Below are 18,830 nucleotides of genomic sequence, written 5' to 3'. Positions count from 1 at the left end.
AGAGATGTTCTTTCCTCCCTCTTTGAACTTTTTGAGCTTGGACGACCTCTTTCAGGCGGCATAGGATTTCCTATGGCCTCTTCTTTTAGGTGGTCCAAGAGCTACACCGTCACTTTCTTCAGAAGAGGAAGAGTATGAGGAGGATGGAGAAGAGGGTGACCTCTTTCTCGCCTTTTTCTTCCCTTGTTCCTCCTTGTCTGCACCATCACTTTCTTCAGAGAGGAAGAGGATGAAGAAGATGGAGAAGAGGATGACCTCTGTCTCGTCCCTCTTTGAATTATGGTGTAGAGAAGTATGCGATGGTCTTCTCCATTTAGGGGGTGTTGGAGAGCGTTTTGCCTGCCGTCTTCATGGAGCCATCTCCGTAGAGGTGGCACGAGACTCACTTGTTTCTCATTATCTTGGTGGGGGCTCTGAAACTTGGGTTCTCCTTTGAGAAGGAGATGTATCATCAATTAGTAGATTTTTGAGCCCTTCGTACGGATCCTCTATTTTTTTCCTTATCAGAGAGAGTCCTCTTTTGGAAGTCTCGCTAGGAGGCTTCCTAAGTATTCTCTCTTCTTGGTGGGGAGTTTGGAGAATACCATGGGTGCGCAATTGCTGGCACTTCGCCTTGGAGGGATGGGTTGCCCAAGGCTTGTTGTAGCCTAGAAACAAGATAGTTTAGAAGCATAGGGACATCATTAGTTGCTCTTTCATTAGCAAAATCAAAGCTATCAACATTCATTTCAATCTCTTTTCCTTTGTCAGCCATACTAGCAAATTTTAGGCGTAAACTTTTACTTGGACTTTGGCACTTCAAGCCCTAGTTGCTACTCCTCTTTACCTTCAAACATAAGCACTCAAGCATCTATACCCGTGGCTCAAATATTATTAATTGCAAGGAACAAAAGAGAGGGTTCAACAGAGCCAAGAAAGCACCGGTTCCTGTCAAGCTTCTAATAGCTCAATAATGGTTCAGCCATAAGCAAGCCTCGTAGGACTCCAGTATTAAGACCATAGCTCTCTCGACGGTGTCCCGGTTAACTGCATAAAGCGAACGTGCTTCAAGGATGAAAAATCCCTATTCTACTTACTCTTTTGCAATTAATAACACCAATCATTTGTAGCAAGCTTGACGACCTCTCTTCTTGAGCAAGAAAAGAGAAACCAATAGCTTGGTACCATTGTAGCATTTAATGCACTAATAACTTGTGTGTAGCGGAAATTGATAACATAGTGAGCATTTCATTAACAACAAGTTCCTAATGAGCATAGAGAGAGTACTTAATTGAGAAAGCAACATAGAAATTTACACCTAGCTAATTTGGCATTGACAATACTTGAAAAGAGAGAGAAATAGAACAATTGACAACAATTGAGGACCGGATTTACATGGAGCCGGTCCCCCCTCCATAAAGGCTTTGTATTATAGCTTCTCCCATCAAAGGAGACTTTTGTACAATACAATCTTTGTGTTCCTTGATAAAACTAGTTGGTGTAATGAAGATGGAATCTTCATACACCAAATTATGCTTGAAAAACACACCTAGTCCTAGCCTCAGTCCCAAGACCTCACACACCTTCAAAAATGGTGAGAGCTAGCAGGGAATGAGGATAGATTGAGAGGAAGAAGAGGTATCTTATGAGAAAGAAGTATTCTCCTCACATGATCACTCTAATACCATAGCTTAGCTTAGTAATTAGCATGGTAGAGGAGATGAGCATGCCATTGAAGCATGGATCTTGGTTGGATTTTCATTCCATAGCCAAGAGTTGTTGGTGTAGGCCTCTACTTCTCAATTCTTGGAGAAGGAGATGGAGTTCTTCTTGCACACATGAGTTGTGTGTGTGTGTGTGTGTGTGTGTGTGTGTGTGTGTGTGTGTGTGTGTGTGTGTGTAGCATAGTGTTAGAGTAAAATGTAGCCCCTTCTCTCATCTTGGTCGACCCCTCTTGCTAAATGCTCATGCTGGCCTCCCATTGGCTCCTGTAAAGTTTAGCCAATCACAAATTAGAAGCATAGTTTATAGCCTTTTGACAAGCGTCCCCCTTTCCCCTTTTGTGAGAGCTTTAGGTATTTAAAGAATTCATCTAAACTCTCATTGGACCTTTTTGTCTTCTGGCCAATAGGAATCAGGCAAGCCATTGGGCTGTTAGATGCTCATTGGACCCCTTGGTAGACTGTCCAATAGTCTTCTAGGGAGCTTAATTTCTATTGGTTCTTTTATCAAGCATTTTTTAATTGATTATACTAAATCTACTTTAGCCTAATTCTCAGGGGTCCACCTCTATGGCCATCCAATAGGATTTGAGGGGAGGTCGGGGGCAACTGGCCTAGGAGCTTGACATGTGTCCAGCATTCCCTTTGTGAAAAGGGGGAGCCTTGGAGTGTGTGTGTGTTTCCCTCTCATCCCCTACAATATGGGCTCGCCCTCTCCTTCCTAGGGATGTGGGAAGACTTTTTAGTCTTCCCATGACCATCCAATTTCCCCTTGCTTTGGCCATTGGATAAAAGATTTAAGTTTTGGAACCTTAGCCTATGGAAGTCTTAATGGAGCTGGACCTTAGGTCTTTAAAGCCCCATTGAAACACATTGCTCTTTTGCAGGCTCTCTCCCTTTGGATCCCTGACAAAGACCGGTCTAGCATCCTTACCAATATTCTAGCTTTTACTCCCCTGGTACTTCCCCATATTAAATGATCAATTTAACATGAGAAATTATTTGGGAGTATCAGATATTAGTTTTTATGACACTAGAGGCAACAATCAATAACACTCGAGTGGCCACGTGCTAGAGTTCCACTTTATCTCCCACATATTCTTTCCAGCACACCGGATCTGAGTGCTTCTTAGTTGCTTTAATGTGCCCTAGATCTTTGAAGCTACCTTCTCTATTACCATAATCAACAAGTTGGTGGAAAGCCTCTCTATCCTCGTCGCATGAGAGCAACTATTCGCATACTTTTTTGAAGTCTCCCATGACTCTTCTGTTGGAGCCTTGACTATGCATTTGAAATTTGGGATCCAAAACAAATGCCTCCCATGCAAACGTATATGCATTTGGGTCCAACATATTTTTGCAGCCCCTGCTACTTATGTCTTTTTTCTAGCAATAAATTGGTTAAATTCTTTCATTTTTCCAATAGCTTCAGACATCAACCAATACACCTTGCCAATTACAAATTTGTCGGTGTTGACAATCCTTAGGATCTCCACATAAAGCTTTCTAATACCACATACCTTCTCTATATTATGCCAAAAAATTGGCGATTGGATAAGAGACACACATCTTTGGGCAGACCCTAGTATCCCTAAATTGCATTATGAATTACATACACATGGTTGATTATAGCAATGACGTACTATGTATTGGATGATCTAAAGACTGTTAAAGCAGCACTGACAGAGACTATCACCAATCGAAGATGGGAATGTACATTGACATATGAGGCCATTAGCCTACTTGGAGGTAAAAGAGAGCTAACTCATTGACAACCATGTAACACCAGTTGACAATCCACTATCTATGTCTCTTGGAAGTAAGAGTGTAAGTTCAGAACACCAAGAGATCCTAAAACATAATTCTACATAGACATGGAGGTAAAAACACAACCAAGCTACAATTAAATTCACCAATGACTTTCTCTTCCCTGAGAGGTAAGATCCATTGGCTTAAACACAACTAGTGGATTTCTAAATAAGATACCATTTATGGTCACTTAGAGGTAAGAGTGTTTGCTCAAAAACAACTAAGCAAACCTTATTGTATGTCCTAACTACACAAAGAGCCTACTTGGAGGTAAAAATATAATCTCATAACAACCAAGAGGTTTGTTTGTTGCGCTGCTCTTGTCCACTTGAAAGTAAGAACAAAGGTTTAGAACAACTAAGAGAACTCCTCACACTAAATCAATCTTAGAAGTAAGAGTAAGTGCTCAAACAACCAAGAGACCAATCACTACATTGTCATCTAAAAATCATTCTCAAGGGGTTAATTAAATCTCTACCATAATTAATCCACAAAAATAAACCCTATTTCTTACATTAATCACCAATACATTAGACCTATATGACGTACTAACCTCTATTTTTTATAGTAATCCCCAACACTCTAAACCTATATGATGTACTAACCTCTAAACTACACATGAATCAAATGCTTTAATTATTAGTATGCAAGGGATTTTCCATGCCACACTAATGATAGCAATGCCTATGGCCATTGAATGACATCAACTATTTTTAAGTATAAAAAAAGATGGTGCTAAAAAATATTTAAAGCTCATTTATCTTCATTATTGTATTTCTTCAAAAGGCACACTAAAGTGCCCTATTTTCAAGCTATATTTTCACTGCTTGGGTTAACCTTGTAGCTTAGAGAAGGTGAGAGCGGGTAAAATCGACAATATTTTATTTAATTTGATCGATAATTTTATCGATTGAATACATTATTGATCGATATGTAAGAACAAACAGATTTTTGAAAATAGTGGCGTGCCGCTGTATAATATGTTCAAATAATATGACTGAATCTATTATACGACCATTATTCACGTTTAAAACTTTTTGCAAATAATGTATCATGCAACCTAGCTTAGAAGAACCATTTTCATCCTCCTTCGTGATGATAATCCCTGAAAGCCCTTTATGACATGTTCATATTGGAGGGATTAGATTCCTCATCCAATCAGCTACTTTTCATTGGTAGAAGATCTTGCCCTATCTTTTGGTCCACATCGCTCATGAAAAGGATAACTTCATTCCCAGTTATGGAAACAACCTTAACCCATACCTCTTGATATCATCTATGTGAAAATTTGTGACACATGCACAATCTCTTCCTTTCAATCACAAAATCTTTCAAGCTGCACAAAGTAGCCATGATCCATGACATATGAAACCCTAGAAAACATTGACTAGAACTTGGCACAAGCTCTTGTGGTTGATGGAAGAGCTAGGGCTTATATCATCTCAATCCCTTCTGCTATGGTCTCTACATTCATCATCTTTGTTATGCGAACGTATCCATTGTATCTATCCCTCTGGTCAACATGCTTTCTGTGAGCCCTTCTATCACCATCCCTGTGGCTACGATCCCTTCTATATTCATCCTCTATGTCATGGTCTCTTTGTCTTTCATACCTTCTCCCATATCAATCATGTCTACGATGGTCTCCATCATTGTGTCGATCATGTCTACTGCGATCTCCATCATCATCTCTTATGCTGCTTCTTCCATTGTGTCAACTATCATGCTCACTTCTGCTATCATGTCTACCATTACCATTGCTTCTTTGTTGTCACTCTCTTGCACCATGTCAACTATCACGTTCACTTCTGCTATCATGTCTACCATTAGCCTCATGCTCAAGCTCCTTTTGCAGACTTTTGAGTCTCTCTTTCTCTCTATAGTCAGGGATAGAAAGCCCGTGGAAAGTTGAATTTGAATGAAAACGTTCATGTGAAAAATATGTTGCTCTTTGGCTTATGCACAAAGCATTTAGTTAAGAGTCAATCCAAGCTATCCTAATGAGGCATTGGAGGGCCACCCTTGCCTTAAAATTTTGGTAAGATAAAGGGATTTATTCCACGGAATATCCACATGTGGACGCCCCCCACACCAAATGCCAATTCGTTCCTATGTACCCTTGCATTTTCCCAATGGCCTACTTTTCAATAGAATTCATTGATTTACCTTCAAGAGTTTGAACGTTCGATTCACAAGTCTAATTCACTCCGAGACATTTTTTTATTTATAAAAAAGGTTTTACTCAAAGAAACGAGACAGTACCTATGACACCTTTCATAGGGTTCGTAAGGCCATACATAGGCCAAAAATCCACCATATACACTAAGGCATCTTCAAAAAGACTTACCAAAGCCGAATCATCAGCACGAGAGTACATAAGATTGTTAATCGTCCAAGATAATATAAACAAGGCTGGCACTAATTTGACAACGGCGGCACTGCCCGAGGCACAGAGAGAGGGGGGGGGGGATTTGATTACACTTAGTCACAGAAACATAGGGAAATGGTTACATTTGTTGTAGAAATAAGGTTTCAAAAAGAATAACCTTATTGGAATCATTATATTCTAGCTACAAAGGAAAATCACTAGCGAAAGTAAAGCACAATGCAGCATCTGGACCAAGAGAGACTCCAACGATCAAACTTTTGAATGTCGTAACATTCTCTCATCTTTCCCACTGCTTGAGTAGAATCAGCTACAATTTTTGCTACATATTACATTCCTTACTAGGAAAGACCCACACAATGGTAGCCATCAATCACTAACATCCATAAGTAAGGACAAGATTATGAAACATTCAGTAAAAGACCCCGCCTCTCTCTCTCTCTCTAACATTCAGTAAAAGACCCCTCTCTCTCTCTCTCTATTCTCCTCCTTTGGAAAGGAGAGACGGTTGCAAGCCACACAAAGCCATGTAATCATAGTCGCCTTTGTAAGCAGGCAACTGATACCAAGAGCCATCGTCGATGTTGACTGTAGTAGGTCTTTACTCCATCCAAGCCATAGCAATAGCACACACCTGTCATACAAATAAGACTCCCAAAGGGTATAAGGTTCATCTCTACAAGTCCTCCAAAAAGGTCATCGATAATCTCCAAGATCGGACGAGGAGGTGTTCTTCCCAGTTCTACCCAATCTCCTGCAAGTGCAAAAGATGTACCCAAACCAGATTTCGGCTGCTGCTGCAATGCCCAGACCACAAAGACAGCTAGATAAGTGGAGTCTATGACATCAACAGCCGCGAGAAGAATGGGACCTTGGTGCCTAAGAATGACTTGGCCATCCTTGTAGATATGGAACAATGGGAGGGGACGTAGTTTCATCTGACACCATTCATCATGTTTCACATTGTAGGCCAAAAACCTGAGGTCATGCTCTCACTGGGAAAACTGATTGCATGCGTGTAAAAACACCATCAGATCTGCCTGCTCTAGGTCCACCGCAGTGGCAAACCTCACATCTCACTGATCACAAACAATCATGCTCACAGTCCAGGACCTACTGCTCGAGTCGTAGAATTCCAAGCATCCCTTTCGATTCTCCCAAAGGAAGAGGCAATAATGATTCACAGGGAGAGCCTGCAATGAGATCTCAAAATGGACAGGAAACCAGCTCTCTAGGCATTCAATGCACTTGAGATTTGGCGGCAAGCGAGTGCATGAGCCAGTGACTGGATTGAGCACCAACAGGTAATATTTCCACACCTCTCTGAAAGGGCTGCAAAGAAAGCACATTAGGCCTAAAGTATTGCTAGTGATGCGGAGCCCGGATAGGCCCCCGAGATCCTGGATATTATGGAGACCGTTTGCAACCCGAGAGCCGAATAGGCCCCCCAGATCAGCCAGAGTACCCTAAGAGCATTTACTCCCCAATAGGGATGACAGTGAGAGCCAGGTTCTTGTTCTGGTGTCAAACACAATAAGCTCTTGTCCCCGCAAGGAAGACCCTGTCGATACTGTGGCGGCAATGACTAGCCAACCACTGGGATTGGACGACCAAACGCTCCAAAAATCTGGAGAAGAAAGCACAAAGTTCCAAGAGCTGCATACGGCTCGGAACAGGATGACTTGGCGCAAGGGTAGCAGGGCCATAACACACCACCAACAGTCCTCAATGAGGGAACTCCATCGACCCTCGTCTTGGCCCTGGGCCAATCCTTTTAGGAGGACACTTGTGCCCTCTAGTCGCTGCCTCTTACTATCCTCATCGTTCTGCTGTTGAAGGAAACTTGTGCCCTCTCCCTTCCTCTTTTCGTCCTGCTGCTGTTGCTGTTGCTCCTCCTGCCCCCTACACTTCTTCCTCCCCTCATCTAATCCCAGGCGGTAGCAAGAGTTGCTTACCTTCATCAACGTTGTGCATGCTTGATCTGATATCTTCTGGGTTGTCCTAGAAGAGGATACCCTAGCTTCATAGCACATGCAGTTGGCGCTTATGTTCATCACTCTTGATGTTCTGCAAGATGGCATCTTCCTCCTCTTCTTTTGGGCTATTGCAGAAGAGGGCCCTTTAGTGCAAGACGGCACCTTTCGCCTCTTCTGGTCTATTGTAGAAGAAGAGGCCCCACCCTCGATGTATCCGCAGGGCTTTGAAATACAAGACAACACCTTTCGGCTCTTCCGGGCCGTTGTAGAAGAGGAGGCCCTAGCCTTGATGTCTGTGTACATGCTTTTTTCAACCAAGTTAGAGAAACTCAAGTGTCAGCAGGCTGTTAAGTTGGTAAGCTGTCTTATTGAGCCTCATTGTTGCATTTCGTAAAGTTCCCTAAGAAGGCTGTGTTGGACTAGTCACTTTGTGGTGAAGATTGAGGAAGGCCAGATCAGACACATTACTGCATGGCACTTAATTGCAGGGCAATCTGTGATGAAGATGACATAAAGAAACTCGTTTCTCGAACACATCCAGTAGTGGCTACAAAGCTCCGACGGTATTTGCTGGAGTCTTATGTTGAAGACACCAGCAAAGTCAAATGGTGTCCTAGTGTCCCTCATTGTGGTAACGCTACACGTGTCGAAGGGGATCTGTTCAGTGAAGTGGAGTGTTTGTGCGGGCAACAATTTTGTTTCAACTGCTCAATCCAAAGCTCTTGTGAGTCATGTTTCTTGAGCGATCCCAAATGAAGTAGGTACTCTAAGAGACTAACACTGAGGGAAGTCTGAGATTACCCATATATCCATTCTGTATATTGAGCTACACAACACCCCAAACGCATTGCCAAAATCTGGATACGGATTCCTTACCAACAACTCTCACATTAGCAAATTGTTATGGAAATACAGGCGCTCAGGCATGGCAGCATAAGATGCTATGGGTGAGGTAGAAAGTTTCGGTTGTCAAAATGAGAACAGGATGTCATCTCTGAGACTACAACATACTACAGCAGAGCATCAATGATTACAATGGCAAATTTACTCCCCAACAGAGATGACAGTGAGAGCCAGGTTCTTGATCTAGTGTCAAACGCAATAAGCTCTTGTCCCCGCAAGGAAGATCCTGTTGATATCGTGGCGGCAATGACTTGCCAACCACTGGGATTGGACGACTAAACACTCCAAAAATCTGGAGAAGAAAGCACAGAGTTCCAAGACCTGCATACGGCTCGAAACAGGAGGACCAGGTGCAGGGGTAGCAAGTCCATAACACGCCACTGAGAGTCCTTAATGAGGGCACTCCATCGATCCTCGTCCTGGCCCTGGGCCAATCCTTTTAGGAGGACACTTGTGCCCTCTAGTCGCTGCCTCTTACTATCCTCCTCGTTCTGCTGTCGAAGGAAACTTGTGCCCTCTCCCTTCCTCTTTTTTTCCTGTTGTTGCTGCTGCTGCTCTTGCCCCCTCCGCTTCTTCCTCCCCTCATCCAATCCCAGGCAGTAGCAGGAGTTTCTTACCTTCATCAACGTTGTGTACGCTTGATCTGATGTCTTCTGGGTTGTCCTAGAAAAGGATACCCTAGCTTTAGAGCAAAGGCGGCTGGGGCTTACATTCATCACTCTTGATGTTCTGCAAGATGGCATCTTCCTCCTCTTCTTTTGGGCTGTTGTGGAAGAGGGCCCTTTAGTGCAAGACGGCACCTTTCGCCTCTTCTGGTCTGTTGTAGAAGAAGAGGCCCCACCCTTGATGTATCCGCAGGGCCCTGAAATACAAGACAACACCTTTCACCTCTTCCGGGCCGTTGTATAAGAGGAGGCCCTAGCTTTGATGTCTGTGTCCATGCTTTTTTTAACCAAGTCAGAGAAACTCAAGTGTCAGCAGGCTGTTAAGTTAAAAGTTGTCTTATTGAGCCTCATTGTTGCATTTCGTAAAGGTTCCCTAAGAAGGCTGTGTTGGACTAGTCACTTTGTGGTGAAGATTGAGGAAGGCCTGATCAGACACATTAGGTGCATGGCACAAATTGCAGGGCAATCTGTGATGATGATGACATAAAGAAACTCATTTCTCGAACACATCCAGTAGTGGCTACAAAGCTCTCACGGTATGTGCTAGTCTTACATTGAAGACACCAACAAAGTCAAATGGTGTCCTAGTGTCCCTCGTTGCGGTAACGCTACATGTGTCGAAGGGGATCCGTTCAGTGAAGTGGAGTGTTTGTGCGGGCAACAATTTTGTTTCAACTACTCAATCCAAAGCTCTTGCGAGTCAAATGTTTCTTGAGCGATCCCAAATGAAGTAGGTACTCTATGAGACTAACACTGCGGGAAGTCTAAGATTTTACCCATATATCCAATCTGCATATTGAGCTACACAACACCCCAAAGGCATTGCCAAGTGCTGGCTAACACAGATTCAACAACTCTCACATTGGCAAATCGTTATGAAAATCTAGGAGCTCAGGCATGGCAGCATAAGATGCTATGGGTGAGGTGGAAAATTTCGGTTGTCAAAATGAGAACAGGATGTCATCTAAGACTACAACATACTCCAGGAGAGCATCAATGATTACAGTGACAAATTTAAAACATCTTGCATTTAAAAAAAAAGTTATGACGGCCTGGGTTTACAGCTTGGAGAATTAACCAAGCAAACACCAGACTCGGTTAGAGAGGCAAGATGGCCTGGGTTTACAGTTTGGAGAATTAACCAGGCAAACACCAGACTCGGTTAGAGAAGCAAGTAGCTAAGGTCATTAGACTGGAGAGGTAGCCAACCAGATCCAGTGGCATGCTAGATCATCTCTGGAAACTTCTACCCACAGCTCTGGGCAAATTTCAGGCTGTAGAATCGTCCTTTACTCTCTCTCTCTCTCTCTCTCTCTCTCACACACACACACACACACACACACACACACACACACACACACACACACACACACACACACAACACTATTGGTCCGCATACCTTGTGCTATTTTTATCACGGGTCGAAGGGGAATCTGAAAATAGCCTCAAAAAGGCTTAAAAATGGCCTTAAAAAATGTGTACCCAATTTCATAGGCAGCACGCCTATATCACTTCCTGCAAGCAGGCAGTGCCAACAAATTTTTAATGTTTGAAAAATACCCTAATTTTTCTCTTAAACCGCTCAAGCAGCGGGGGAGGGCGTGAGGGGCAAAAGGAGAAAGATCTTTTTCTAAGAAACCCCGCAATGAAGGGTTTATGCTACTGCTGTGTTTGCGTGTAGAGTGAGTCTCCATGTTCAGGAGAGAGGCAAGCAGCAGCACGGGCGGCGGGGGACACGCCAGCGCCATAGCTAGAACGGACGTTAGAAGTATTGAGAGCAGCGGTGCCACCTCTAGCAGCGGCAGTAGCAGTAGCGACATTGAATCCACCTGGTTCTCCTCGATCATGACTCCCCCAAATGGGCTTTGGGTGCTTCTTGGCCTTGGCATCGCTGGTGCTCTCATTTACACACGCTCCTGCCGCAAGCAGCTCAGAAAAGACGTTCGTGCCTTCATCAAATACTTGGAGCTCCTTCCGCCTCCCCAGTCTACGTCACCCGCAGCTCCCCTTCCCCTCAGTGGCCTTAAATTTGCAGTTCAGGACATGTAAGTCTTCTTGACTCTCATCCTTACATCGACTAGAAGGATCTGTGGATTAAAGGCTAAATATGCCTTGATGTTCGAACCGTATTTCTTAGCGCATACAAAGAACTCAGGTCTTTGCTGCTAAGTGATTTTAATGCGCCTTGCTCTCACAATGTTTAAGTATTTTTGGCGTGGCAGATTTGATGTAGAGGGATTTGTTACGGGTTTTGGTTCCCCTGATTGGGAGAAAACACATGAGCCTGCTTCATGTACGTCTCCCTCAATTGCAGCTCTTGTTAAAGCAGGAGCAACATGCATTGGGAAAACTCACATGGATGAATTGGCTTACAGGTAATGATTGTAGTGCTCTTGTTGGCTGCAATGGTGACCACCTGTGGGCCTTAATATGTTATTTCTCAATTTCACCAGTACAAATGGGCGGAATAGGCATTATGGAGTGCCAATCAACCCGTCTGCAATTTCTCATGTCCCTGGAGGTGCTTCCAGTGGCGCGGCAGTGGTTGTTGCCTCGGAGTTGGTTGATTTTGCTCTTGGTAATTTGTACATCTGTGTCTTGCTTAAATTGCTCTGTTCTGGTTTTGTGGTTTTAGAAGGGTTTTAGCAATGCCTCTTTTTCCATTTCTCAGGTATCAAAGTGTATGTGTGTGTTTCTAGGCTGAGTGGCCACTTGGGCGCGATATAAGTTTTTTCTGACAGTGTTTGCGATCGCTAGTGTGATCTCATGCATCTTTAATGCTCTACCTCTAGTTCATGGTAGTTAGCTTTCATTTGGTTATGGGTGAGAGTGCCCTGCATTTCTGAAGCCATGAAGCAATTTAGATAGAGGACCTTTTACTGCTGTATGCCTGAGCACGTGCGTGTGTGCGTGCGTGTGTGTGTGTGTGTGTGAACATAGTGTACTTTTCATCATTGTTGATGTCCGATGTCGTAGTCAAGTCAATACTATGCATGATGGGGTTACGGATTACACATGGGTGACTATCAAAAATTTCTAATATGCATATTCTAGGGGGTTATATTGCCCTTATTCAGATTCCACTGCTAGTTGCTTGGTTAGACCAGTTCTCTCTCACAGTACACGTTTTGGAATTCAAGACCTGTCCTACAGATCAAAGTGGTTTCTTGGGATTGTTGTTATGAAACTAGAAGTCTCTTCTTTTGAAAAGGTTTGTGTATGTAGGTCGGTGTTTGAGAGATAGACAATAGAAATTCTCCTCCATAGCTACTTGCATAGAAACTACAGAATTAAACAAGGAATACATATGGCAGTGTATATAATAAGGTTTTCAATATCAATTATGGCTCATGTGACATGAGCATGAGGGTTAAAAATCAGGGATAATGTATTGGGCCAGGGGCTCAAGATTTATTGAAAGTAAATTCCTTAATTTTTTTAAAGAGTGGAATATGGTACTGCTGCCACTAATGAGTCAAATACAATTGTCAGAGCTATCTTCCAGATTTCTTCATGTCATGAAAACCACTTGGTACTTGGGCATTCATGTTGTAGAGACTCGGTGCTCCCTTTATGTAGTGAGGTTGGTGGTTTCCTTGCTCTTTGTGAGATGCTGTAGATAATCCTTCACTCTATTTACAGAAAGAGAATCTTAGGAGAGAACTAGGAACTTTAGGGATCCGAATGTGCACTATTCTATGTAGACCCTGTACAGGGTATTTCGTTTGTTTGAAGCTGTTTGCCTAGCACAGAGTCTAGGATAATTATCCAAGCTCGTGACTCTTTCAAACCCATGTTGACAACAAGTAAGCATTAACCATATTATTTATATTCTGTGTTGTATTGTAGGGTTTGTAGTTGCCTCATGGGTGACTTAGAGCATTGCTAAGGACTTGTTTTGTAATTTCGGGAAGTGAGGGACCAAGGTCGAGCATTCTTGGTTATCATGAGGTGGGTGGGAGGAGTATTGAGATGGAAATCCTTCATGGTTTGTATAACCAGCCGACACTATGTGCTGGGGGTGAAATCATTGTTACAACTTGCTTTGTACGAGGATGTATCTCATGAAAGGAAGTCACTTTCCATCGTTGAAGATCATAGGGTTGATTCGGTAAAATGTAGATGGCCATTAAATTGTCTAACCTGTTTGGGGTAATTAAAGACTTAAGAAGAGATTCTGCAAGGGACTAAGTTAAAAGGAAGATTTAAGCAAGCCTGGTACGCTTTTGAGAGAACAAAAAGGTCTTTAGAGGTCCATTGCGATGCTTTGGAAGATGAATGTAGAGGAATGATTGACTAGAGAGTATCCTCGGTCACCCTTGAGAGTGTACGACTCAAAGACACAACTATGTGATTGAAGTAAAAGTTATTCCCTATTGAGCATGCTCTCTAATGGGATTTCTATTGTCCTAGTGTGAAGAAATCGCCACATATGTTTTGTTGTTTCCAGGCTTGCTGGTTGTGACAAGTAAGTGATGTGGTGAATTTTTTTTTTCCGAGAAAAAGATCCTTCTATTAGTTAATGAAACTGCCCATAGGGCTACAACCACCTCTACGAGAGGGCTAAAACAAGCATGATGGGGAGACTCTCCCAATGAAAAGACATCAAATGTACAAAGAGGCTAAATCAAGAGATGGGAGGAGGGAAGAGCCACACAAGTGGTCGGTAGTGCCATTTGAGTACCCCCTGGACCATGGTGTAAAAAGGTGCAGGAGCCAGAGTCGAAGGAAAGCCTCTCTGCGCTCTCGCATGCGGTCGGAGCTGCCTTGGAGTCTCTCGAGCTCTCCTCTGAGAGTGTGGATCAGCTCTAGCCAAAGATCGTGAACAGTCTCTGCTGGTGGCATAGGGCGAGTCTCACAGATGCGGAAGCAACGGGCCCGCCAGATGAACCATAGTGTCAGGCCACTGATGAGCTCCCAACACTCCTCTCTCTCACTGCACCACTCCTTTGGAGTAAGCTCTGTGGCAGGTTGGAGTGTAGGTCGCCCTCCTTGCATCACTATCATCCTGCTGGTGGAAGATAGCTCAAACTGAAGTGCCGGGCCCGTGAGGGTGGACCAAGCATCTGCTCCCCAAGTGTATTGACGAGCCGTGAAAAGAGCAGGCATCAGCCGAAGAACACGAAGCCACACCTGCTGTGCCAAAGGACAGTCCCAAAGACAGTGACATTGACTCTCCACAAGATGGTCACAAGCTGCGCATGCGGTCGAGAGACCACTATGCACTAGCCAGCTCCCAACTGCTGTAGCTCTGTGTGCGACCAACTACTGAAACAAGGTGACTTGCCTCGGCTGTCTGGAGTCCCACAACCTCTCCCAAAAGGCTACCAAGAACTCAGCTGTGAGACCCTACGCTTGCCAATGAGGTGCTGCAGTGGGGCGAGCCTCTCTGTGCTGCCAGTACGGCGGCGGGGGAAGCAGGTTGAGTTGGGCAGCGCGCAGTGCGAGGGGCAGAGGGCAACGCGAGGTGGACAGGGCGGGAGAGCAGCGTGAGGGTGGGAGGTCGATGGCGAAGGGGGGGCGGGTGCGAGCAGCAGCAGCGAGCCCAAGTGACATGGTGATTGTACGAAGCTTCCGCAAATTGCGTTGAAACTGATGACGTGGTAGACCTATATATGTACATCTGCTTTTTGCGTTGACAGATGACACGTGACAATTGTGCAGGATTTCACATTTTTCGTTGGTTGCCTTGTATAGATTTTTGCGCTAGCTTTTGGATGCAAATGCCTTTAGGATTAACAACTTTTTGACTTGATTCTTTTGGGGCTCTGCTTTTGGCATCCCTTGTACTCTTTATAAGTGCGCCTAGGGCCATTCTTTCAGGTATGTGGATGCAAAGCTTGAAGAGATGGCTCCATTGGGAGTTGCACCCACTTGAATCAATAATAAAGAAATACCGAACGGGGCGCCGGTCTTTGGGGCCATCGCGTCTTGGCATGGAAGTCTAGCGCGGCGTGGTGTTGTCTTTTCTTTTAGTTAGTTAAGTTGTTTTGAAGTACTAAAGTGTTTTGCCAAGTGTGTAGATTGCCGCTCTGCCTATCTTTCCGTTTGATTACTCGTCGGAAGTGACTACGCTGGCTGGGACCTATGCTTAATATGAAGTGGTTTTATAAATATAGACTTATGGATTAAAGTTAATGTTCTATGCTCATCGAAGAGAAAGATTTGTTGACAATACTTGTTAAAAGAAAGCTTGAGATTTCTTGAATCTTTTATGATAAGCGGCAACTCAAAGTCGAGATGTGGGGACCTAGAGGTTATGTCACTGTGGGAAAAAGTGTGAAGGTTTTGGTCTATGTTAAACTCCATGGAATTATGTTGAACCCTACTATAAAACCACCATCTTCAAATGGTTTGGGGCCTAGCAACATTGGTGGAAAATACTAATGAAAGTAACTGGATTCGTGGGATAAAGGGCGTGGCATAGAGGAATAAAAGAGTCCAAGTGGTTGTTGCAAAGGAGAAGAAGTTTAGATGTAAGAGGAATTTGCAAAGGGGAATTCTCATTGGCCGTGGTATGTTAAACTCCTCCCATCAAAGAAGATTGTGGAGAAGTAGCAATTTGAGGAAGGAAAAAATTTGTGCTTGGTTGGCACCCAAGGAGGTAAAAGTCGGATGGGCATTGGTGGAATTGGAGAAACAAGTGGAAGAGATGTGGCGATAGATAATGTAGGTTGAGAAGAAGTTATCGTTTGATGTTAAGTAACCGATGGAGGTTAAGTACATCCCAAACATCACTTAAAGATTTTGAAAATCTTCACCTGCCACATAAGGTGTATATTACTTCGAACTTATAGCCGTTTGCAATTCTTGAACAAGGTCCAACAAGTTTTGACGTTCAAAGGGAATGTTGTGGGAGTCTTGTGAAGTGGAGGTTTCCGTGGAGCTCCATTGTTGCCTTTGTTGAAGTGGGAGTTGGATATGGATTAGCCTCCACATTGAGCAATTGCTCTTGTTGTGCAAACAAGAAGGCGGCTGAGCTTTGTGTCACAAACTGATGACATGGCATAACCTATTGACAATAAGTTGTTTCCAACTTATGGGACATTGTCGAGGGGACAAAAGAGGCTCAAAGAAAATCAGCCTACGTAAATAGTGTTAACGTGGCTGGCTGTATGGACGTCGTAGATTGCGTTGCCTGTTGACATGGAAAAACGTATGGATTTCCGTGGATCGCATTGATAGTGCTGATACCAAGATTCTCAGACTATCCACTGTCCCGTGCAAATACATGCAGTGCATCCAAATGACGCTGCATCCCTTCTTGAGAATTGGAGATCAACACAATATCATCAACATATAATAGCAACGGAATCCATGTCCCTGCAAGCTGAGCGCCTCTATCACCCTCTGTATGTACATAATCTGAAAACTCATCTAGATATATCCCAAAGAGAGTCGGAGATAGGGGACAACCCTGCTTCACCCCAATGGTGTAATGAACCATGTTGGACATGCCCTGAGTAGTGCGTACCTATCCTACCATTGTCTTGTATAAAGCTAAGATCCCCCAGATCAGCCTTGTGGGTACCCCCATGTCTTGCAATCTGCGTATGAGTCTGGCTCGTGGCACTGTATCAAAGGCTTTGCGGAAATCCACCAAAGCTACAATATATTCTCCTGCCATGGTGTCTACCCTCCTCAATAATGGCTAGTGTCAAAATCTGGTCAAGAGTGGAGAAACCTCTCCTGAACCTTACTTGTCCTACTGCCCGTATGCCCTCTCTCTCTGCCCATCCACTTAACTCATGCTCTAGAATTGATGTATATGGCCTAGCCAAAGTGTGACCAACCATGATGGTTCGGTAATTCCCGAGAAGCATAGGATCTCTCGACTTGAAGATAGGCACAATAGTGGATAGACTCCAAGTCTCAAGGAAACCCTCATACATTGCTGTATTAAACATCATAGCAAGAGGCTCTGCAAGCATATCTCTGGCATGGATAAAGTGCTTTGCTACGAGACCATCATGATCATGTGCTCTTCTTGTCTTCATCTTGTCAATGGCTTTCCTTACCCTCTCAACAATAAAGAGAGTACATGTTGCTGGGCATGCCTCTGGAGGGTCAGGCAAAGGTGGCTGCTCGATGTTGTATAGAGAGATGTAGCATATTCCCCCCATGTCTCTGTGGAAGTGATGGCTGGCAATGGAGAGTGCTCATTGAAAAGCCTCCATGCCTCACTAGAGTCCTGACCCATAAACAACTGATACAGATCACGCTCTAATTGAGATAGGTAAGCCCTCTTCTTTCGTCGCACTAGGTGGCGGGAAGATAATCTGTGACTGTCTATGTGTAGTAGTATCCATGAGCACCTCTCTCTGTAATCTGATCCTCGTCTCTCTACACTCCTCATCATACCAACAGTTCTGAGGCATGCTCCCAGATCGTCTGCGTGTAGGCTGGCTGTGGGGATATGCCTCTGATGCTGCATCATGTAGCATCTGAGCTCATCTAGTGGTCGTCCTGGCTCTTGAGTGCATAGCTGCCTATATATCTCATCAGTGTACACGTGTTCCGTCTCCCTCGTGAAGGTATCCCGAGTATGTGTGGAGGCCTCTCCCAATGGAGCTGTGTTGAATTGGAACGATAGAGTGAAAGACAAGATGGCATGATCGACTGCTACCCCAACTGGCCTAGTTTCCACCACGAAATCCTGAAAGGAAGGAACGAGTCCTTGCGGAGCCATAACATAATCCACTGTACTAGCGCCATGCCGATGTGGAAAGCATGTAACACCACCAGCTGTAGGGAATCTCTGTAGGCCATTCAAAATGGCCAATCCATGTGCAGTCGCCATATCAATCAAGTATCTACCATACTCAATGTGCTTCTCATCCTGTGATAATCTAGACAGACCCATTTCTATATTATCAAGCTCCCGCATCAACTCCTCTGAGGTATCATAGAATACTGTCTGGTGATGGGCAGTCCTAGCATTGAAATCCCCCAAGATAATAATGTTGCCATCTTTGGAAAACTCCCATATATCATAATCTAAAATAGAGAAGGGGGACTGTCCTCTAGGTGATTCATATACTGACATACTAGGAGGGAAATTGAAACCGGCCCGTAGGGTGGTAGGCGTTGGCTTTCACCCGAAATTCTTTACTTTAGACACACACACAGAGTACTTTGCAAAGGAGACCTGTAACGGGAATTACCACTTAATCACACACACGGCTCGGAAGCTAGAATGCTCCGAGCAAACGCCGACAACCTGTAGGCCCCAAAATTGGCGCCCCTTTCGGTATTTCTTTATTCTTTAGGATGGTAAAGTACAAAGAAGAGTCCTGGGAATCCTTTGACTGTATCCCACTAGATACCGCCTGTTTTGGCCAAATTTCGGCAGCATAACAGCCCCTAAACTTGCGCGAAACCAATTCCCCTG

The 18,830-nt window shown here is 44.0% G+C and overlaps 1 protein-coding gene and 1 pseudogene across 2 annotated transcripts in view; one reads left to right on the top strand and one right to left on the bottom strand.

The window, feature by feature from the left end:
* Positions 1-6,591: 6,591 nt before the first annotated feature.
* Positions 6,592-7,856, bottom strand: LOC147423348 (uncharacterized; annotated as a pseudogene).
* A 3,174-nt stretch (positions 7,857-11,030) lies between these two features.
* The window catches only part of LOC147423347 (translocon at the outer membrane of chloroplasts 64-like), a 43,024-nt gene continuing 35,224 nt past the window's right edge, over positions 11,031-18,830 (top strand). For both annotated transcript variants that reach the window (XR_015186525.1, XM_086500906.1), the window contains exons 1-3: positions 11,031-11,484; positions 11,662-11,814; positions 11,893-12,017. Coding sequence is in view for 1 of the 2 variants with exons in the window: in XM_086500906.1 (XP_086357032.1) it covers positions 11,132-11,484; positions 11,662-11,814; positions 11,893-12,017 (631 nt within the window). In the remaining variant the exon portion in view is untranslated. The remainder of the gene's footprint in view (positions 11,485-11,661; positions 11,815-11,892; positions 12,018-18,830) is intronic.

The sequence above is a fragment of the Adiantum capillus-veneris genome, chromosome 26, assembly GCF_014529385.1.
Source record: "Adiantum capillus-veneris isolate H3 chromosome 26, ASM1452938v2, whole genome shotgun sequence".
NCBI classification, from domain to species: domain Eukaryota; kingdom Viridiplantae; phylum Streptophyta; class Polypodiopsida; order Polypodiales; family Pteridaceae; genus Adiantum; species Adiantum capillus-veneris.
This window is presented reverse-complemented; position numbering and strand designations above follow the sequence as displayed.